This window comes from Oncorhynchus clarkii, chromosome 20, assembly GCF_045791955.1.
Source record: "Oncorhynchus clarkii lewisi isolate Uvic-CL-2024 chromosome 20, UVic_Ocla_1.0, whole genome shotgun sequence".
Lineage (NCBI taxonomy): Eukaryota > Metazoa > Chordata > Actinopteri > Salmoniformes > Salmonidae > Oncorhynchus > Oncorhynchus clarkii.
The window spans coordinates 28,539,453-28,558,290 of record NC_092166.1 but is presented as its reverse complement, the minus strand read 5'-3'; the positions used below and the strand labels follow the sequence as shown (position 1 = coordinate 28,558,290).

The window sequence follows — 18,838 nt, the reverse complement described above, 5'->3', positions numbered from 1 at the left end:
AGGTAGGCATGGTGATTTGAGCTATCCGATTGGCCAGCACAGTAGGCGCACTTGATTTAGCCACAGATCTCCCGCAGTTTGTATTTTCAGACAAATGGAATGGTTCAAAAGGGAAAACTTTGCCTACCCAATGCGCAGGGCTTCTAAATCAAGTGCATCTGCCGTCAACAGCGCAACACAAAAAAAAAGGAGCGCTAAGTCTTAATCATTGGCTTTTCTACAGAAGTGTTTGGTGATCGACTAGGAATGCCTTGAAGATCCACCAGTCTGGTTGGTGACCACTGACCTGCAGTAGGCTGCCAGAGTGTATGCTATTGGGAAAACCAAATAATAATGTATCTCTTTGTATCTCTTCTTCTCTCTAGGCCCTTCCTTATGTGTGTCTGCTCATCGCAATGCTGTTCTTCATCTATGCCATCATTGGGATGCAGGTAAAGCATCCAAACGCTTATATGCTTTACAATGGTAACTTCAGCCTCAAAGGCTTTGGATCATCAACTAGATTCAGCAGTGGATGATCAGGGAGCCGGAACATACACCAATAGTTACCAAGAAGCCCAAACAGATATAATATTTGACTAAAACATAATTGCTTCCAGGGGCGCAACTTTCACTGGTGACATATCCCCCACGCGTTCATATTCCCCCAAGTTTTATCATTGGAATGTGATTCGAAACGAGGCAACGGTGTACTTTAGGACCATGCAGACGCCTCTGAGCAGTACCCCTCACTTCTAAAAACAAAGTTGCGCCCCTGATCGTTTCAAACCATGTTTACATTTGTATACCATCCCTTATATCTCTCTATTATACGTGGGAATAATTTGGAACAGATGTCCAAAATTACAATCAGTTGGAGCTGATTTGTTAGTGTTTTTACAGTCTTTACAGCCATGCTCAAAGGGAAGTAGTATCATGTTTTTTTCTCACCTGATCCACACAAGGTGTTTGGAAACATCAAACTGAACGACGAAAACCACATAAACCAGCACAACAACTTCAAGACCTTCTCCGGTGCGCTGATGCTTCTCTTCAGGTGGGCGCATTGAGAAGGACTCGGAAGCTGAACTGAGATATTCTAAACTATAAGTAGATGATTATGCTGACTGATGATGAATTAATATATATTAATAGACTAACTGGTTGATCAAATAATTGCTTTCTTGATTAATTCATTGACTCATTGATTAACTCATTGATTGACAGGAGTGCGACCGGGGAGTCATGGCAGGAGATCATGCTATCGTGTCTGGGGGGAAAGGAGTGTGAGCCAGACTCCTCCATGGCACCCATGACCATGTCCCCTGACCACGAGGGAGGCTGTGGTACTGACTTCGCCTACTGCTACTTTGTCTCCTTCATCTTCTTCAGCTCCTTCCTGGTGAGGACGCTCCAGAAATACACTTTTTCTCCTTACCTCCACTATCTGTCAGTTCTCTCTCTCTGTCCATCTTACTGATACACAAAGTACATTTAATTGTGCTACACAAATACACTTTCTCTCCACTCTGCCAGCACTCTCTGTCCATCTTTTTCATTCTCATACTTAAAAGCAGTTATTTTTATTGTATGCATGCATGCACATGTGCACATCAGTATAGCACATACTGTATATTTGTACATACACACATGCCATCCTTCACACGTCCTCTCCTCTTGTGTGACTGTGTAGATGCTGAATCTGTTTGTGGCTGTGATCATGGATAACTTTGAGTACCTGACCAGAGACTCTTCCATCCTGGGGCCTCATCACCTGGATGAGTTTGTCCGTGTCTGGGGAGAGTACGACCGCGCAGCATGGTGAGAGATAAGAAACCCACCATGTCTCAACTTTGCCCAGCAGAGGGCAGTGTATTGATTCACTACAGACTAAATAGGCCTAAACTGCATTTATTCCTGTGCAAGATTTGCCAACTTGTTCTGTTTCAATTTTACACAAACTCGTAATGAATGCCTCTACCAATTCCTTTTTTCCTCAACTCACTCTCTCTCCTTCCTCATCTTCTCTGTTTCTTCCGTAGTGGGCGTATACACTACACTGCCATGTATGAGATGTTGACCCATATGTCTCCACCCCTTGGTCTGGGGAAGAAATGCCCCAGAGGTATGGCCTACAAGGTATGGGAGAAACACTTATTTTCTTCTTTTTAATGTGTTGTTTTACTGTTGTTTACTCTCCCTCCCTCTCTCTCTCTCCACAGAGGCTGGTGTTGATGAACATGCCAGTGGATGAGGACATGTCAGTCCACTTCACCTCCACCTTGATGTCTCTCATCCGCACCGCTCTGGAGATCAAGATCGCACGAGGTCAGGGAATGAGTTGAGTTTGAAACCACCATGCATCACTGCATCTGCATGCGTTTATCCAGTTTAGACTTGGTCTTCCATCTTAAGCCTGGAGATCCACACATCCTAGGGATGCAGGCTTTTGGTCCAGCCCATTACTGGTAACACACCTGATTCAACTTAGAAATGGCTTGATGATTGGTTGAGTAGTTGAATCAGGAAATTTAGCAAAATCAACAATTTCCACTGCCTGTGGAATGGATGAATAAATATATATTTTATTGTGCTCCAGGTGGGGAGGACCGAGTAGCTCTGGACACTGAGCTACAGAAGGAGATCAATGTGATATGGCCGTACCTCCCCCAGAAGACCCTGGATGTACTGGTGCCCATCAACAAAGGTCAGGCCCACGTTAGAGAGATTTGGAGAGGTAGAGCTGGTAGGCAGTCAGTCACTCAATGACTAGCAATCTAACTGTGTTTGTGTCTTACAGATTCCGACATGACAGTAGGTAAGATATATGCCTCCATGATGATCATGGACTACTTCAAACAGAACAAAGCCAAGAAGCTGAGAGCACAGCTGGAAGCACAGGTCAGATGTACACACTATATTAACATCATATGTACTGTATAAAACTCACTTCTCTTTTGTATAAGATTATCATGACATCTGATCTGTTGACACAACCCAGTGCCTGCAGTGATACATTGCTTGGTGTGGTCTCCTCTACAGAAGGCCAGCCTGATGCCGTTCAAGAGGCTGGATGCCTCGACTCTCTCTGAAGACATTCTGTACAATGCCCATCCCCTGCCCTGCATGTCCCTCAGTGCCGGCTCCGCCCTGTGAGTCAATCCATGCTCTGTGTGTGTGTGTGTGTGTGTGTGTGTGTGTGTGTGTGTGTGTGTGTGTGTGTGTGTGTGCTTTGTGCCTTTAGTAAGTATTTGACAGTATTTCCTGTGGGGCTTGCCTCCATCTGTAGGACCAGAGGAGGCCTGGTGGCGTTGAGTCCTCTCTCCCAGGACCTGTTCGCCATGCAGCCCATGACCTCTGACCAGGACACCAGCAGTCAACACTCCAGGGTAAGGAGAAGTACCAAGGACTACGTACTTTAGAAACTTATCACAGGAGTACTGTATATCACACTAAACTAGCACAAACACCAACACATAGTACACCAACAAAGGAGCCTTTATATAATTTAGTAAGCGTACACTGATAGCTCTATAAGGCCCTTTGCTAGGAGCCAAAAGGAAAAAGGAAAATCACAATGATATAGTAACTATGGGCAGAATATGAAATACTGCACAATGAAAACCGAACCTCCTGTGGTAAAGCTCATTATCAAACCAAACATAGACAACAATGAATCAATGACACATCTAGTAGAAAGTGTTAGGGCCAGTTGTTTTAGTTGGTTTCTGTGTTTTTTCCCCTATTATCTTGCAGGGAATGCTATTTGTTGATCAGTGATTCTACACCTCACTTTGCTCAAGCCGATCCTCCTCAATGGACTTGGCAGTTGTAGCAAAAAGTTGGTAAATTAGGCTGTTTATACAGGCAGCACAATTCTGATCTTTTTTTTACCAACATCAGATCTTTTTCAGAGCTGATCTGATTGGTCAAAAGACCAATTAGTGAAAAAAGATCATAATTGGGCTGCCTGTGTAAATGCAGCCTAATTGAGCCATCTTTAGCTACAACTTCCGAGTCCATTGGAGAGGATCGACTTGAATGAGGTATAGAGTCACTGCTCTACAAATAGTGGGCTGCTTAAACGCAGCCCCAGAGGCAGTTTAAGGGGAGAGTCAATGACCACATATACACGCACACCAATACCCCATTATTATTCGGGATACTCAAGTATTCTGTTTTTGAGTTGACTCATATAAACATCCTGTTATGCACGTGAGTGAGGACCCAAAAGCGGTTTAACAAAAACAGAGTCCTTTAATGTCAAAACACAGGGAAGACATAGATCCTCTTCAGATGTATATAATGGCAAAATAGACAACCCGCAGAGAGGGCGATAAATGAATCATAAAGTCCTTCTGATATTTACAGAAGAGTCCCCCTTCTAGCAGCAGAGGAGAATAGCTGGGTTAGAGTCCCCTTCTTAGCAGCAGAGGAGAATAGCTGGGTTAGCGGCGACAGACTGCTGGTCTCTCTGGGTAGGCGCGGGTCGTAGAGGACAGAGGTACCTGATCACACGTTGCATCAGATGAACAGGCAGATTCCGACAGGACGGGACAAGGGTGAAGCAAACGAGACGATAGTTTGGTTCTGGCATGAGAAACTCAAACGAGAATCTGACAAAGACAGCAGCAGGAACAGAGAGAGAAATAGAGTCCTAATCAGAGGGAAAAAAGGAACAGGTGGGAAAAGGGTGAACGAGGTAGTTTAGAGAAGATGAGGAACAGCTGGGAGAAGGAGAGGAAGAGAAGGTAACCTAATACGACCAGCAGAGGGAGACGAAGTGAAGAGAAAGAACAGGAACAAGACATAATATGACAATACATGACAGTACCCCCCCACTCACCGAGCGCCTCCTGGCGCACTCGAGGAGGAAACCTGGCGGCAACGGAGGAAATCATCGATCAGCGAACGGTCCAGCACGTCCCGAGAGGGAACCCAACTCCTTTCCTCAGGACCGTACCCCTCCCAATCCACTAGGTACTGATGACCACGGCCCCGAGGACGCATGTCCAAAATCTTACGGACCCTGTAGATAGGTGCGCCCTCGACAAGGATGGGGGGGGGGGGAAGACGAGCGGGGGCGCGAAGAACGGGCTTAACACAGGAGACATGGAAGACTGGGTGGACGCGACGAAGATATCGCGGAAGAAGAATTCGCACTGCGACAGGATTAATGATCTGAGAAATACGGAATAGACCAATGAACCGCGGGGTCAACTTGCGAGAAGCTGTCTTAAGGGGAAGGTTCTGAGTGGAGAGCCAAACTCTCTGACCGCGACAATATCTAGGACTCTTAGTTCTACGCTTATTAGCGGCTCTCACAGTCTGCGCCCTATAACGGCAAAGTGCAGACCTGACCCTCTTCCAGGTGCGCTCGCAACGTTGGACAAAAGCCTGAGCTGGACTCGGCGAACTGAGACGAGAACAGCGGAGGCTGGTACCCGAGGCTACTCTGAAAAGGAGATAGCCCGGTCGCAGACGAAGGAAGCGAGTTGTGGGCGTATTCTGCCCAGGGGAGCTGTTCTGACCAAGACGCAGGGTTACGAAAAGAAAGACTGCGTAAGATGCGACCAATAGTCTGATTGGCCCGTTCTGCTTGACCGTTAGACTGGGGGTGAAAGCCGGAAGAGAGACTGACGGAAGCCCCAATCAAACGGCAAAGCTCCCTCCAAAATTGAGACGTGAATTGCGGACCCCTGTCCGAAACGACGTCTGACGGAAGGCCATGAATTCTGAAAACATTCTCGATGATGATTTGTGCCGTCTCTTTAGCAGAAGGAAGCTTAGCGAGGGGAATAAAATGAGCCGCCTTAGAGAACCTATCGACAACCGTAAGAATAACAGTCTTCCCCGCTGACGAAGGCAGTCCGGTGATAAAATCTAAGGCGATGTGAGACCACGGTCGAGAGGGAATGGGAAGCGGTCTGAGACGGCCGGCAGGAGGGGAGTTACCGGACTTAGTCTGCGCGCAGACCGAACAAGCAGCCACGAAACGACGCGTGTCATGCTCCCGAGTGGGCCACCAAAAACGCTGGCGAATGGAAGCAAGCGTACCTCGAACGCCGGGGTGGCCGGCTAACTTGGCAGAGTGAGCCCACTGAAGAACGGCCAGACGAGTAGGAACGGGAACGAAAAGAAGGTTCCTAGGACAAGCGCGCGGCGACGGAGTGTGAGTGAGTGCTTGCTTTACCTGCCTCTCAATTCCCCAGACAGTCAACCCGACAACACGCCCCTCAGGGAGAATCCCCTCGGGGTCAGTGGAGGCTACTGAAGAACTGAAGAGACGAGATAAAGCATCAGGCTTGGTGTTCTTAGAGCCCGGACGATAAGAAATTACGAACTCGAAACGAGCGAAAAACAGCGCCCAACGAGCCTGACGCGCATTAAGTCGTTTGGCAGAACGGATGTACTCAAGGTTCCTATGGTCAGTCCAAACGACAAAAGGAACGGTCGCCCCCTCCAACCACTGTCGCCATTCGCCTAGGGCTAAGCGGATGGCGAGCAGTTCGCGGTTTCCCACATCATAGTTACGTTCCGACGGCGACAGGCGATGAGGAAAATACGCGCAAGGGTGGACCTTGTCGTCAGAGAGGGAGCGCTGAGAAAGAATGGCTCCCACGCCCACCTCTGACGCGTCAACCTCGACAACGAACTGTCTAGAGACGTCAGGTGTAACAAGGATAGGAGCGGATGTAAAACGATTCTTGAGAAGATCAAAAGCTCCCTGGGCGGAAACGGACCACTTAAAGCACGTCTTGACAGAAGTAAGGGCTGTGAGAGGAGCTGCCACCTGACCGAAATTACGGATGAAACGACGATAGAAATTTGCGAAGCCGAGAAAGCGCTGCAGCTCGACGCGTGACTTAGGAACGGGCCAATCAATGACAGCTTGGACCTTAGCGGGATCCATCTTAATGCCTTCAGCGGAAATAACAGAACCGAGAAATGTGACGGAGGAGGCATGAAAAGTGCACTTCTCAGCCTTCACAAAAAGACAATTCTCTAAAAGGCGCTGGAGGACACGTCGAACGTGCTGAACATGAATCTGGAGTGACGGTGAAAAAATCAGGATATCGTCAAGGTAAACGAAAACAAAGATGTTCAGCATGTCTCTCAGGACGTCATTGACTAATGCCTGAAAGACAGCTGGAGCGTTAGCGAGGCCGAAAGGAAGAACCCGGTATTCAAAGTGCCCTAACGGAGCGTTAAACGCCGTTTTCGAATCGTCCCCCTCCCTGATGCGCACGAGATGGTAAGCGTTACGAAGGTCCAACTTAGTGAAAAACCTGGCTCCCTGCAGGATCTCGAAGGCTGAAGACATAAGAGGGAGCGGATAACGATTCTTCACTGTTATGTCATTCAGCCCTCGATAATCTATGCAGGGGCGCAGGGACCCGTCCTTCTTCTTAACAAAAAAAAACCCCGCTCCGGCGGGAGAGGATGAGGGGACTATGGTACCGGCGTCAAGAGCTACAGACAAATAATCTTCGAGAGCCTTACGTTCAGGAGCCGACAAAGAGTATAGTACACCCCGGGGGGAGTGGTTCCCGGTGCGGAGGAAGAGAGGTGGCCCTGGACCGACTGAACACCGTGCGCAGATCGTGATATTCCTCTGGCACCCCCGTCAAATCACCAGGCTCCTCCTGTGAAGAAGAGACAGAGGAAACAGGAGGGATAGCAGACATTAAACATTTCACATGACAAGAGACGTTCCAGGAGAGGATAGAATTACTAGACCAATTACTAGAAGGATTATGACAAACTAGCCAGGGATGGCCCAAAACAACAGGTGTAAAAGGTGAACGAAAAATTAAAAAAGAAAGGGTTTCGCTATGATTACCAGAGACAGTGAGGGTTAAGGGTAGCGTCTCACGCTGAATCCTGGGGAGAGAACTACCATCCAAAGCGAACAAGGCCGTGGGCTCCCTTAACTGTCTGAGAGGAATGTCATGTTCCCGAGCCCAGGTCTCGTCCATAAAACAGCCCTCCGCCCCAGAGTCTATCAAGGCACTGCAGGAAGCTGACGAACCGGTCCAGCGTAGATGGACCGACAAGGTAGTGCAGGATCTTGAAGGAGAGACCAGAGTAGTAGCGCTCACCAGTAGCCCTCCGCTTACTGATGAGCTCTGGCTTTTACTGGACATGAAGTGACAAAATGACCAGCGGAACCGCAATAGAGACAGAGGCGGTTGGTGATTCTCCGTTCCCTCTCCTTAGTCGAAATGCGGATACCCCCCAGCTGCATAGGCTCAGCACCCGAGCCGGCGGAGGAAGATGGTAGTGATGCGGAGAGGGGGGCAACGGAGAACGCGAGCTCCTTTCCACGAGCTCGGTGACGAAGATCAACCCGTCGCTCCATGCGAATAGCGAGTTCAATCAAGGAATCCACGCTGGAAGGAACCTCCCGGGAGAGAATCTCATCCTTTAACTCCGCGCGGAGACCCTCCAGAAAACGAGCGAGCAAAGCCGGCTCGTTCCAGTCACTGGAGGCAGCAAGAGTGCGAAACTCAATAGAGTAATCTGTTATGGATCGATTACCTTGACGTAGGGAAGACAGGACCCTGGAAGCTTCCTCCCCAAAAACAGAACGATCAAAAACCCGTATCATCTCCTCCTTAAAGTCCTGATACTGGTTAGTACACTCAGCCCTCGCCTCCCAGATTGCCGTGCCCCACTCACGAGCCCGTCCAGTAAGGAGAGATATGACGTAGGCGATACGAGCTGTGCTCCTGGAGTAAGTGTTGGGCTGGAGAGAAAACACAATATCACACTGGGTGAGGAACGAGCGGCATTCAGTGGGCTCCCCAGAGTAACACGGCGGGTTATTGATTCTGGGCTCCGGAGATTCGAAAGCCCTGGAAGTGGCCGGTGGATCGAGGCGGAGATGGTGATTCTGTTCTGTGAGGTCGGAGACTTGGGCGGCCAGGGTCTCAACGGCATGTCGAGCAGCAGACAATTCCTGCTCGTGTCTGCCTAGCATCGCTCCCTGGATCTCGACGGCTGAGTGGAGAGGATCTGAAGTCGCTGGGTCCATTCTTGGTCAGATTCTTCTGTTATGCACGTGAGTGAGGACCCAAAAGCGGTTTAACAAAAACAGAGTCCTTTAATGTCAAAACACAGGGAAGACATAGATCCTCTTCAGATGTATATAATGGCAAATAGACAACCCGCAGAGAGGGCGATAAATGAATCATAAAGTCCTTCTGATATTTACAGAAGAGTCCCCCTTCTAGCAGCAGAGGAGAATAGCTGGGTTAGAGTCCCCTTCTTAGCAGCAGAGGAGAATAGCTGGGTTAGCGGCGACAGACTGCTGGTCTCTCTGGGTAGGCGCGGGTCGTAGAGGACAGAGGTACCTGATCACACGTAGCATCAGATGAACAGGCAGATTCCGACAGGACGGGACAAGGGTGAAGCAAACGAGACGATAGTTTGGTTCTGGCATGAGAAACTCAAACAAGAATCTGACAAAGACAGCAGCAGGAACAGAGAGAGAAATAGAGACCTAATCAGAGGGAAAAAAGGAACAGGTGTGAAAAGGGTGAACGAGGTAGTTTAGAGAAGATGAGGAACAGCTGGGAGAAGGAGAGGAAGAGAAGGTAACCTAATACGACCAGCAGAGGGAGACGAAGTGAAGAGAAAGAACAGGAACAAGACATAATATGACAATACATGACACATCCTATCCAATAACTGGAAAAAGCCTATATCCTGGTTATGAGAAACTCTGAGAAGATGCCTGGGATATTCTGATCTAAAACGGGATACTGTGTAAACATCTTATCCTGTTTACTGTGCAGGCTCAGTTTCGCATATCACGCGTATTGTGTGAAGATGTTTTCATCTGATTGTCAAACAACCACATCACTTCAAAAAGTAGTCAACCTGTGCAGTTCGAGCCACCATAATAATTAAATAATAATTTAGCTTATAATTAATTTACTACTTGCTACTTTCACTGCTATGTTCACCTGTAATTTAGACAAGTTTCTGCTATACAATTGAAGTCAGAAGTTTACATACATCTTAGCCAAAAACATTTAAACTCAGTTTTTCACAATTCCTGACATTGAATCCTAGTAAAAATCCCTGTCTTAGGTCAGTTAGGATCACCACTTTATTTGAAGAATGTGAAATGTCAGAATAATAGGAGAGAGAATGATTTATTTCAGCTTTTATTTATTTCATCACATTCCCAGTGGATCAGAAGTTTACATACACTCAATTAGTATTTGGTAGCATTGCCTTTAATTTGGTTTACTTGGGTGAAACGTTTCAGGTAGCTTTCCACATGCTTCCCACAATAAGTTGGGTGAATTTTGGCCCATTCCTCCTGACAGAGCTGTTGTAACTGAGTCAGGTTTGTAGGCCTCCTTACTCGCACACGCTTTTTCAGTTCTGCCCACTAATTTTCTATTGGATTGAGGTCAGGGCTTTGTGATGGCCACTCCAATACCTTGACTTTGTTGTCCTTAAGCCATTTTGCCACAACTTTGGAAGTATGCTTGTGGTCATTGTGTCACGAATACCACCGAAGGTGGCTCCCCTTCCTGCTCGGGTGGCGCTCGGCGGTCGTCGTCGCCGGTCTACTAGTTGCCACCAAGCTTAAACTTCCTGACTGATGTCTTGAGATGTTGCTTCAATATATCCACATCATTTTCCTACCTTGTGATGCCATCTATTTTATGACGTGCACCAGTCCCTCCTGCAGCAAAGCTCCCCCACAACATGATGGTGCCAGCCCCCGTGCTTCATGATGGTGTTCTTCGGTTTGCAAGCCTTCCCCTTTTTCCTCCAAACATACCGATAATCATTATGTCCAAACAGTTATATTTTTATTTCATCAGACCAGAGGACATTTCTCCAAAAAGTATGATCTTTGACCCCATGTGCAAACCGTAGTCTGGCTTTTTTAATGGCGGTTTTGGAGCAGTGGCTTCTTCCTTGCTGAGCGGCCTTTCAGGTTATGTCGATATAGGACTCGTTTTTACTGTGGATATAGATACTTTTGTACCTGTTTCCTCCAGCATCTTCACAAGGTCCTTTGCTGTTGTTCTGGGATTGATTTGCACTTTTCAAACCAAAGTGCGTTCATCTCTAGGAGACAGAACGCGTCTCCTTCCTGAGTGGTATGGCGGCTGCATGGTCCCATGGTGTTTATACCTGCGTACTATTGTTTGTACGGATGAAAGTGGTACCTTCAAGCATTTGGAAATGTCTCCGAAGGATGAACCAGACTTGCTGAGGTCTACAATTGTTTTTCTGCGGTCTTGGCTGATTTCTTTAAACGTTTTCATGATGTCAAGCAAAGAGGCACTGAGTTTGAAGATACACCTCCAGGTACACCTCCGATTGACTCAAATGATGTCAATTAGCCTGGAATTTTCCGAGCTGTTTAAAGGCACAGTCAACTTAGTATATGTAAACTTCTGACCCACTGGAATTGTGAAACAGTGAATTATAAGTGAAATAATCTGTCTGTAAACAATTGTTGGGAAAATTACTTGTGGCATGCACAAAGTAGATGTCCTAACCGACTTGCTAAAACTATAGTTTGTTAACAAGAAATTTGTGGAGTGGTTGAAAAACAAGTTTTAATGACTCCAACCTAAGTGTATGTAAACTTCCGACTTCACATGTAATTTCCGACACTGGACATATTATAATTTTCCGCCTTTGGTAGGACATTTGTTTTCCATTTGATACATGCAGCTTCTCTTCTGTCAAAGTAAAATAGTGCTACCAGAATGTCTTACATCAGTAGAATTCATGCGTTGGTGATCTAGTTAACACCAGTAAAGTTGTCTGTTTGTTTAGGGACCGGGGAGAAAACGCAATAACTCAAACAGTGGAAAGATTTACCCTGTGCAAAATGTCCAAATGTCATCAGTTTGACTGGTTTTAAGGAAATTAAGAGCTGAGAAAACGACGAAACACCTTTCTGATAAGGCTTCAGTTCGTCTTGGGTGCATATTTCATGTGGTTGAAATACTGTCTGCTTGCATAAGTGTCAAGGATTACACATTACAGGCACATTTGTGTTTTCTCAAGAGATGCTGAAAGAAGGAAATATTTCTCCACTCGTGTTCCTGAGACAAAATTAACATTTGTTGTATAATTTCACTGCATGAAATTCATATTTTTCTTTTCTTTTGGAAAAGTTGTATTGTTGAATTTCCTTTAAAAACAGCCAATTTTTGTACGGAATTTTATACACATAAAAACGGCATAAAAACATAAAACACTGCATTAAATTTAAATTAGTTAAAAAGTACATGTTAAAAACAATAGAAATAACCATGAATAAAAGTACTTTTCCTTGTAAATACGTCAAGAAATTCATAATTCTGGGTAAGGTGTTGGCTTGACAGTTGCTGGACCTGGGTTCGAGTCCTAGTCGGGGCTACCCCACGAATTTGCTACAACACACTTCCATGGTTGGTTTAATTGACTCGCCCCTTAAACAGCACCTAATTTACCAATTTTTAGCTACACTTCAGAGTCTGTTGGAGAGGATCAGCTTGAGCAAATTGAGGTGTAGAATATCTGATCTACAAATAGTATTTCCTGCCAAATAACAGGCTGTTAATTAAGATTCGAAGAGCTACGCCTCCCCTGGCTTAGGCGATCCCCCACATCAAACACTCACACGCAACCAGATATTGATTGATGGATTGGAGACAACTTGTGTCAATTAAAAAAAGATTTCCTAGGATTTCCTACCTGCAGCAAACCTAGTGGATAATGCTGGAAATACCGGTTAAAGAAAAACATTTAGAAAAAAGCAACTATCCCTAGTAATGGTTGAATGAAGATACTAGTAGTGCATTGCCAAGTTGTAGTCCGGTTAGTGGAGGAAAAGAGAGGTTTTCATTCTCAGTGCTCACTGTACTGTTTCTATGCTGTTTGGTTGAACTGGTCTGCAGTGTACTTTTTGCCCTATAGGAATCTGTTAGTGTTTGCCTTCTTCTATGTATATTTTCACTGGAGAGTAACATGACTGGCTTTAAAGCAGGTGAACTTGTCTCAGTACGTTTGGTGCATCCAGATCTGTACTTGCATGAGTGTATGTGTAACAACAGCCCGATAGTTGTTCTGTCCTCTCTCTCCTCATTTATTGTCGTAGCGATGTGCTTATGTCGCCGTCTCCTTACGCCCTCTTACTCTTTCTCCTACACAAGTCTCCTTGTTGTCATTGGTTGTTAATCTGTGGCTCTTTGGCTGGAATGGCTTCTGATTGGTTGGTGATGATGGAATGGCTTAAGTTCTCTCCCAATTGCAGAAAGGCACTTGCAAATTATTACGATGTAACATTGGCCGAAACCCTCCTTGGCTGGAACCCCAAAAGGCAGTTAGTACCGGTATTAAATTGACCAGCCTGATCTGTACTGTACTCTATCTCTCCCCTCGCCCCTCTCTCTGTCTCTGGTCTCATATAGGTGAGTCTTGGGGAGTTCAGTGGGTTGATTCCTGACTCACTGCAGCTCCCGTTTGGCAAGGGGCTGTGTGTACGGGCCTCCTCTATGCCCCGTCTGGCTGAAGAGCCACAGGTACAGCCCTATGACCACACTGACTCCTCCAGGGGCCAGAAGGGCCCCGGGCAGCAAGGGGGCCCCAGAGTGTGACGTGCATGTTTGTTTGACAGAGGACGAGGACCAGACTACACTGGTTGTTCCGTTTGGAGAGAAAAATGGGTTTATGTATCTTCTGTTTGCTGCTGGGTTTCTGGAGAGGGATAATCAACATGGATGTTTCAAAGGAATGCTAGCGTTTCAGAATGGTGTTTGATTGATCCTGGGTTACTGGTATGTTTTGTCTCTGTCTTCCGCTACACAATGAGTTGAAGAGTAAAATGAAAAGGTTCAAGCATCCTACTTGACCTGTTCATTTCCTGGAATATTGAGCATGGAGATGGATAAAAACAGAGAATGCTGCATGGACAGATGGATGTATTTCTTTGAAAATAACTAAAACCTATTTCATGGTACATGCGGGTATTTAGTTGTGTCTCCTTCTGTGTGCGTGCAGACGGAGATGGCCAGTGGCTCCATTAAGCGGTCCTCGTCCACTGTGGCTGACCAGAGGGTGAATGGCCTGTGGCAGGAGGAGAAGAAGAGTCCTGATAGACTGTACAGACCACGCCACAAGAGCTACAAGGCTGCCGGTCAGTCTCCACTCTCCAATTTCCACTCATGTGACCTCTCCTCTTATCTCTCCCACTGGCATGATGAGGGATGTTACTGTGTGGTTATTGTTTGCATGTGTTTATATGTGTTTATATGTGTTAATATGTCAAGTTCTCTTCTCCGTATTTTCCCTTTCTTTTCTTATGTCTTTATCCTATTTTCAAGTGCCACTTTTCCTTTTCTTTTATCCTAAGTGCGTCAATGATCTACCTGTCAACATACTTTTTAATGATCTACAGTGTTACAAACATATATATTCTTATCTTGCTTTCCCTCTCTGTGCTCCTTTCCATGGTCTTCCTCGTCCTCCTCCAGTCTCCCGGTCAGAAAGAAAGAGGCAATTGGACACAGAGAAGGAGCGCGGGAGGTCCAAAGAGCGCCGCCACCTCCTCTCCCCAGACACATCCCGCTGTAACTCTGAGGAGAGGAATCTGCAGCCCTCATGCTCCCCTAGCCGAGAGCGCACACACCCCCTGGACAAACAGGTAGGACACACACACACACACACACACACACACACACACTGGATGCCTTACCAAGGGCAAACATTAAAGGGCCATACACCACTGGTGTAAACTCTGGTTGACACGAAGTAGACCACAAACACATACCCACATTGGATACACAATAGACACTTTTAAAAAAGGCAATCAGATGTCTGTATTAAATATGTTTTGACTCCTGTGTGTCCAGGGTAACAGCTCCGACAGCCCCATCCCCACCTCTGAATCTAGTACCCCTAGTCGCCGCCCCCTGTCCCAGACCCCAACTCGCTCCCATCCCCACATCTCCTACTCCCCTCTGGTGTGTCGCACGCACCCTCCCTCCGGGGACGATGATGACGACAGGGGCAGCCCAGAGACCCAGAGGTGGGGGGAGGCCTCCAGAGAGGCAGGTGGAGAGGGACAGACCGGGCCAAGGGGTCGTCGCCACCACCACCAGCAGGGCTCCCCTCTGCGTCGCTACCCGTCGGAGCCCTATCTCACCCTGCAGGAGGACGAGCACAGTCCGGACCCCTCCAGGTTCATGGAGACACTGACCTTCGAGGCGGCGGTGGCCACTAGCCTGGGACGCGCTAACACGGTCAGCTCCAGCTCCAGCTCTAGCTTCAGCTCGGCCCGACGGGGCTCCAGGAGCGGCTGGCAGATCCCCAATGGACACTTCCGGAAACGCCTGGCTCAGACCGTCTCTGTTGCAGGCTGTGAGCCACTCAGCGACACAGAGGAGGACGGCCGCTGCTAGGAGGAGAAGGAAGTGGTGGTGGATGAGAGGTGAGGAAGGTGCTAGTGTATAAGATGTACTACAATATAAAAGAAAGAGGGACATTTGTCGCTCTCTTGCATTACTACTGCATACCTGTGTGCTTGCAGTATGTTTGATCAAATGTGAGGGGAGGAAAAAAATTAAGAACATCCATTTTTTCCACTTCCTGCAAGTGGGATCCCTTTTAAAGTCACACAGAAAATGTACAATAAATATCTACCCGCAAATATTTGACTGTGGTTTATTTATATTCTGACTAACAAAAGAAAGGGACTAATAATAAACCTCAATTAGCCTTGGATGTACAGAAAAGAGATGAAATAAATTGAAAGGATAGAATTACGTTGTCTGTCAATAGGTATTGTCATTTCTGAAGGTGTTTCTCTGACATTGATTTTGTGTTTCTCTTAACAGTGTATGTGGGGTGTGTGACTATGTGCAAATATAAGGAGAAACAATATCTTTGAAAACCATGTTTTTTGTAAATACCTGTGATTTGTCATAAAATTGTAATGCCACCAATACCACTTGATTGTCTGAGTAGGTTACATGGCCATAGAGAAGGTTAACTGTTGACTTATCATTAAGTTAATAAAATGTAATGTGTGTAAACAAAAAATACACACAAACAATAATTGATCAAAGCAATGTGTTTTGAAATGTAGTATTGTCTACAAAAGGAACACACTTCTTTAGTAATTATCTATTCATACGTAAACTATGTAATTCCTGTTGTAAAATGTCAAAGGAATAAAACAATGATCAATAGGACAGTTATCCACTTTATACAAACAGAAAGTGAATGGCACACTCTTCTGTTGGGAATCTGTATGATTTATTTACATTTTTTTACCGACTTGCAGGACAATTGAAAGCAGCCAACAATATTATGAAATGTGTTCAACTGTTTTTCAGAAAGGAATGCCTAAATATCCAGTGTGATTTGAAAGACAGTACTTTGCTATGAACTGGACTCTAGAGAACCAAATGACTCAAATTACACCCAGAACATGGCTTCAGTTCATCAATGAACCTTTATTGAGTCACTAGGAAAACCAGCAGACCATTTGCCTGTCTTGGACCAACTTTCTTCTTGTAAACGAACTGTACCTGTTTTTATTCAGTTTGTTACAATATTCCACCATTTGACGGATTCATTCCTTGTCATCTTCCAGAATCAATAACTGGCACAGAAGCAATCATGAACTTGAGTGTTCTGTTGTTCATCAATGTAGCCGTCCACATTCTCCTCTTTCTACATTAGCTTACAACATCATCGGTATGTGTCAAAGAACTCACTGCAACTGTATATCTTCTTCATTCTTTATGTCAATACTGTATGAACCATTACTGACGACAGATGTAGAAGGATGTTTTCCACACCTGTTTTCACCTGTTATTTAGAATGGTTTATTAATAATGTACAGTACATTTCTATCATATTTTCTGTAGGATTGTAAGAGACAATATCCCTTTCTGCTCACAACACGCTTGAAGAATGGATTAGGATATCTCTGGAATGTTAATTTAAGGTATTTGTATTTGTTTTATTTGCCTGAAAAAGGGTAATGATTCTGTGAAACTCAGTTAACCAAAAAACATGGAGAATTGTCCTGGAATGCAAAATAGTTGTTTGGTTTATATGTGTATAATAGCTGTATATATTAATAAAAGTGTCCTCAATTGCAATAGAAGTGTCCTCAATTGCACATACAATATGTGGCTGCTTGTCTCCATATCTGAGGTAGACTAGACCAATGGTCAGAGGCTTGACATCATCTGCCATATTGTGGATTCAGAGATACCTATCTAACTTAACACATATCGTTTTTCTTTAATGGGAGCCTCTCTAACGTAAACCAGTGTGGTATACATCAAGGCAGCTGTCTTGGTCCTTTATTGTTTTCTATTTTTACTAATGACCTACCTTTAGCCTTGAGTAAAGCCTGTGTGTCTATGTACGCTGATGACTCAACATTATACATGTCAGCTACCACAGCAAGTGATATCATTGCAACCCTTAAAAAAGAGCTGCAGTCAGTTTTAGAATAGGTGTCTAATAATAAGCTGGTCCATAATATATAAAAAACTAAAAGCATTGTAATTATTATGAATAATGTGGCAATTGAGCAAGTTGAGGAGACAACTGCTTGGTGTAACATAGATTGAAACTGAAGTAGTCAAACATATTGATGCATTGGTTGCTAAGATGGGGAGAGGTACTGTATGTCCTCGATGAAGTGCTGCTCTGCTATCTTGACTTTAACATTAATCTGAAGACTGTTATTTATCCAATTAACTAACTATGTTAAATTGTTACCTGATTAAATTAATAATGTAACAGTTAACTCATTAGGATCTGGGGCACCACGAGATTCTCTAAAACAATGTTGGAGGCGGCTTATGGTAGAGAAATGAGCATTCAATTATCTGGCAACAGCTCTGATGGACATTCCTGCAGTCAGCATGCCAATTGCACACTCCCTCAAAACCTGAGACATCTGTGTCATTGTGATGTGTGACAAAACCGCACATTTTTTAATGGCCTTTTGTTGTCTCCACCACAAGTTGCACCTGTGTAATGATCATGCTGTTTAATCAGATTCTTGATATACCACACCTGTCAGGTAGATGGATTATCTGGCAAAGGATAAATATTCTCTAACAGGGATGTAAAGAAATTTGTGCACAACATTTGAGAAAAATAAGCTTTTTGTACTTATGGAAAAATTCTGGGAACTTTTATTTCAGCTCATGAAACATGGGACCAACACATGTTGTGTTAATAATTTTGTTCAGTAAATATACACTACCATTCAAAAGTTTGGGGTCACTTATGTCCTTGTTTTTTTAATTAAAGCACATTTTTTGTCCATTAAAATAACATCAAATTGATCAGAAATACAGTGTAGACATGGTTAATTTTGTAAATGACTATTGTAGCTGGAACTGGCTGATTTTTTAAATGGAATATCTACATAGGTGTACAGAGGCCCATTATCAGCAACCATCACTCCTGTGTTCCAATGGCATGTTGTATTAGCTAATCCAAGTTTATAATTTTAAAAGGCTAATTGATCATTAGAAAACCCTTTTGCAATTATGTTAGCACAGCTGAAAACTGTTATGCTTATTAAAGAAGCAATAAAACTGGTCGCCTTTAGACTAGTTGAGAATCTGGAGCATCAGCATTTGTGGGTTCGATTACAGGCTCAAAATGGCCAGAAACAAAAACCTTTCTTCTGAAACTCGTCAGTCTATTCTTGTTCTGAGAAATGAAGGTTATTCCATACGAGAAATTGCCAAGAAACTGAAAATCTCGTACAACATGGTGTATTACTCCCTTCACAGAACAGCGCAAACTGTTTCTAACCAGAATAGAAAGAGGAGTGGGAGGCCCCGGAGCACAA

The 18,838-nt window shown here is 45.0% G+C and overlaps 1 protein-coding gene across 1 annotated transcript in view; it reads left to right on the top strand.

The window, feature by feature from the left end:
- The window catches only part of LOC139377368 (voltage-dependent R-type calcium channel subunit alpha-1E-like), a 99,687-nt gene extending 83,709 nt beyond the window's left edge, over window positions 1–15,978 (top strand). Inside the window, exons 35-48 of the mRNA XM_071120392.1 lie at window positions 366–431; window positions 945–1,036; window positions 1,207–1,381; window positions 1,673–1,800; window positions 2,022–2,118; window positions 2,202–2,319; window positions 2,579–2,686; window positions 2,780–2,880; window positions 3,022–3,131; window positions 3,269–3,368; window positions 13,419–13,529; window positions 14,008–14,143; window positions 14,481–14,650; window positions 14,859–15,978. Coding sequence (XP_070976493.1) covers window positions 366–431; window positions 945–1,036; window positions 1,207–1,381; window positions 1,673–1,800; window positions 2,022–2,118; window positions 2,202–2,319; window positions 2,579–2,686; window positions 2,780–2,880; window positions 3,022–3,131; window positions 3,269–3,368; window positions 13,419–13,529; window positions 14,008–14,143; window positions 14,481–14,650; window positions 14,859–15,407 — 2,061 coding nt within the window. The 3' untranslated portion in view covers window positions 15,408–15,978. The remainder of the gene's footprint in view (window positions 1–365; window positions 432–944; window positions 1,037–1,206; window positions 1,382–1,672; window positions 1,801–2,021; window positions 2,119–2,201; window positions 2,320–2,578; window positions 2,687–2,779; window positions 2,881–3,021; window positions 3,132–3,268; window positions 3,369–13,418; window positions 13,530–14,007; window positions 14,144–14,480; window positions 14,651–14,858) is intronic.
- The last annotated feature ends 2,860 nt before the right edge of the window (window positions 15,979–18,838 follow it).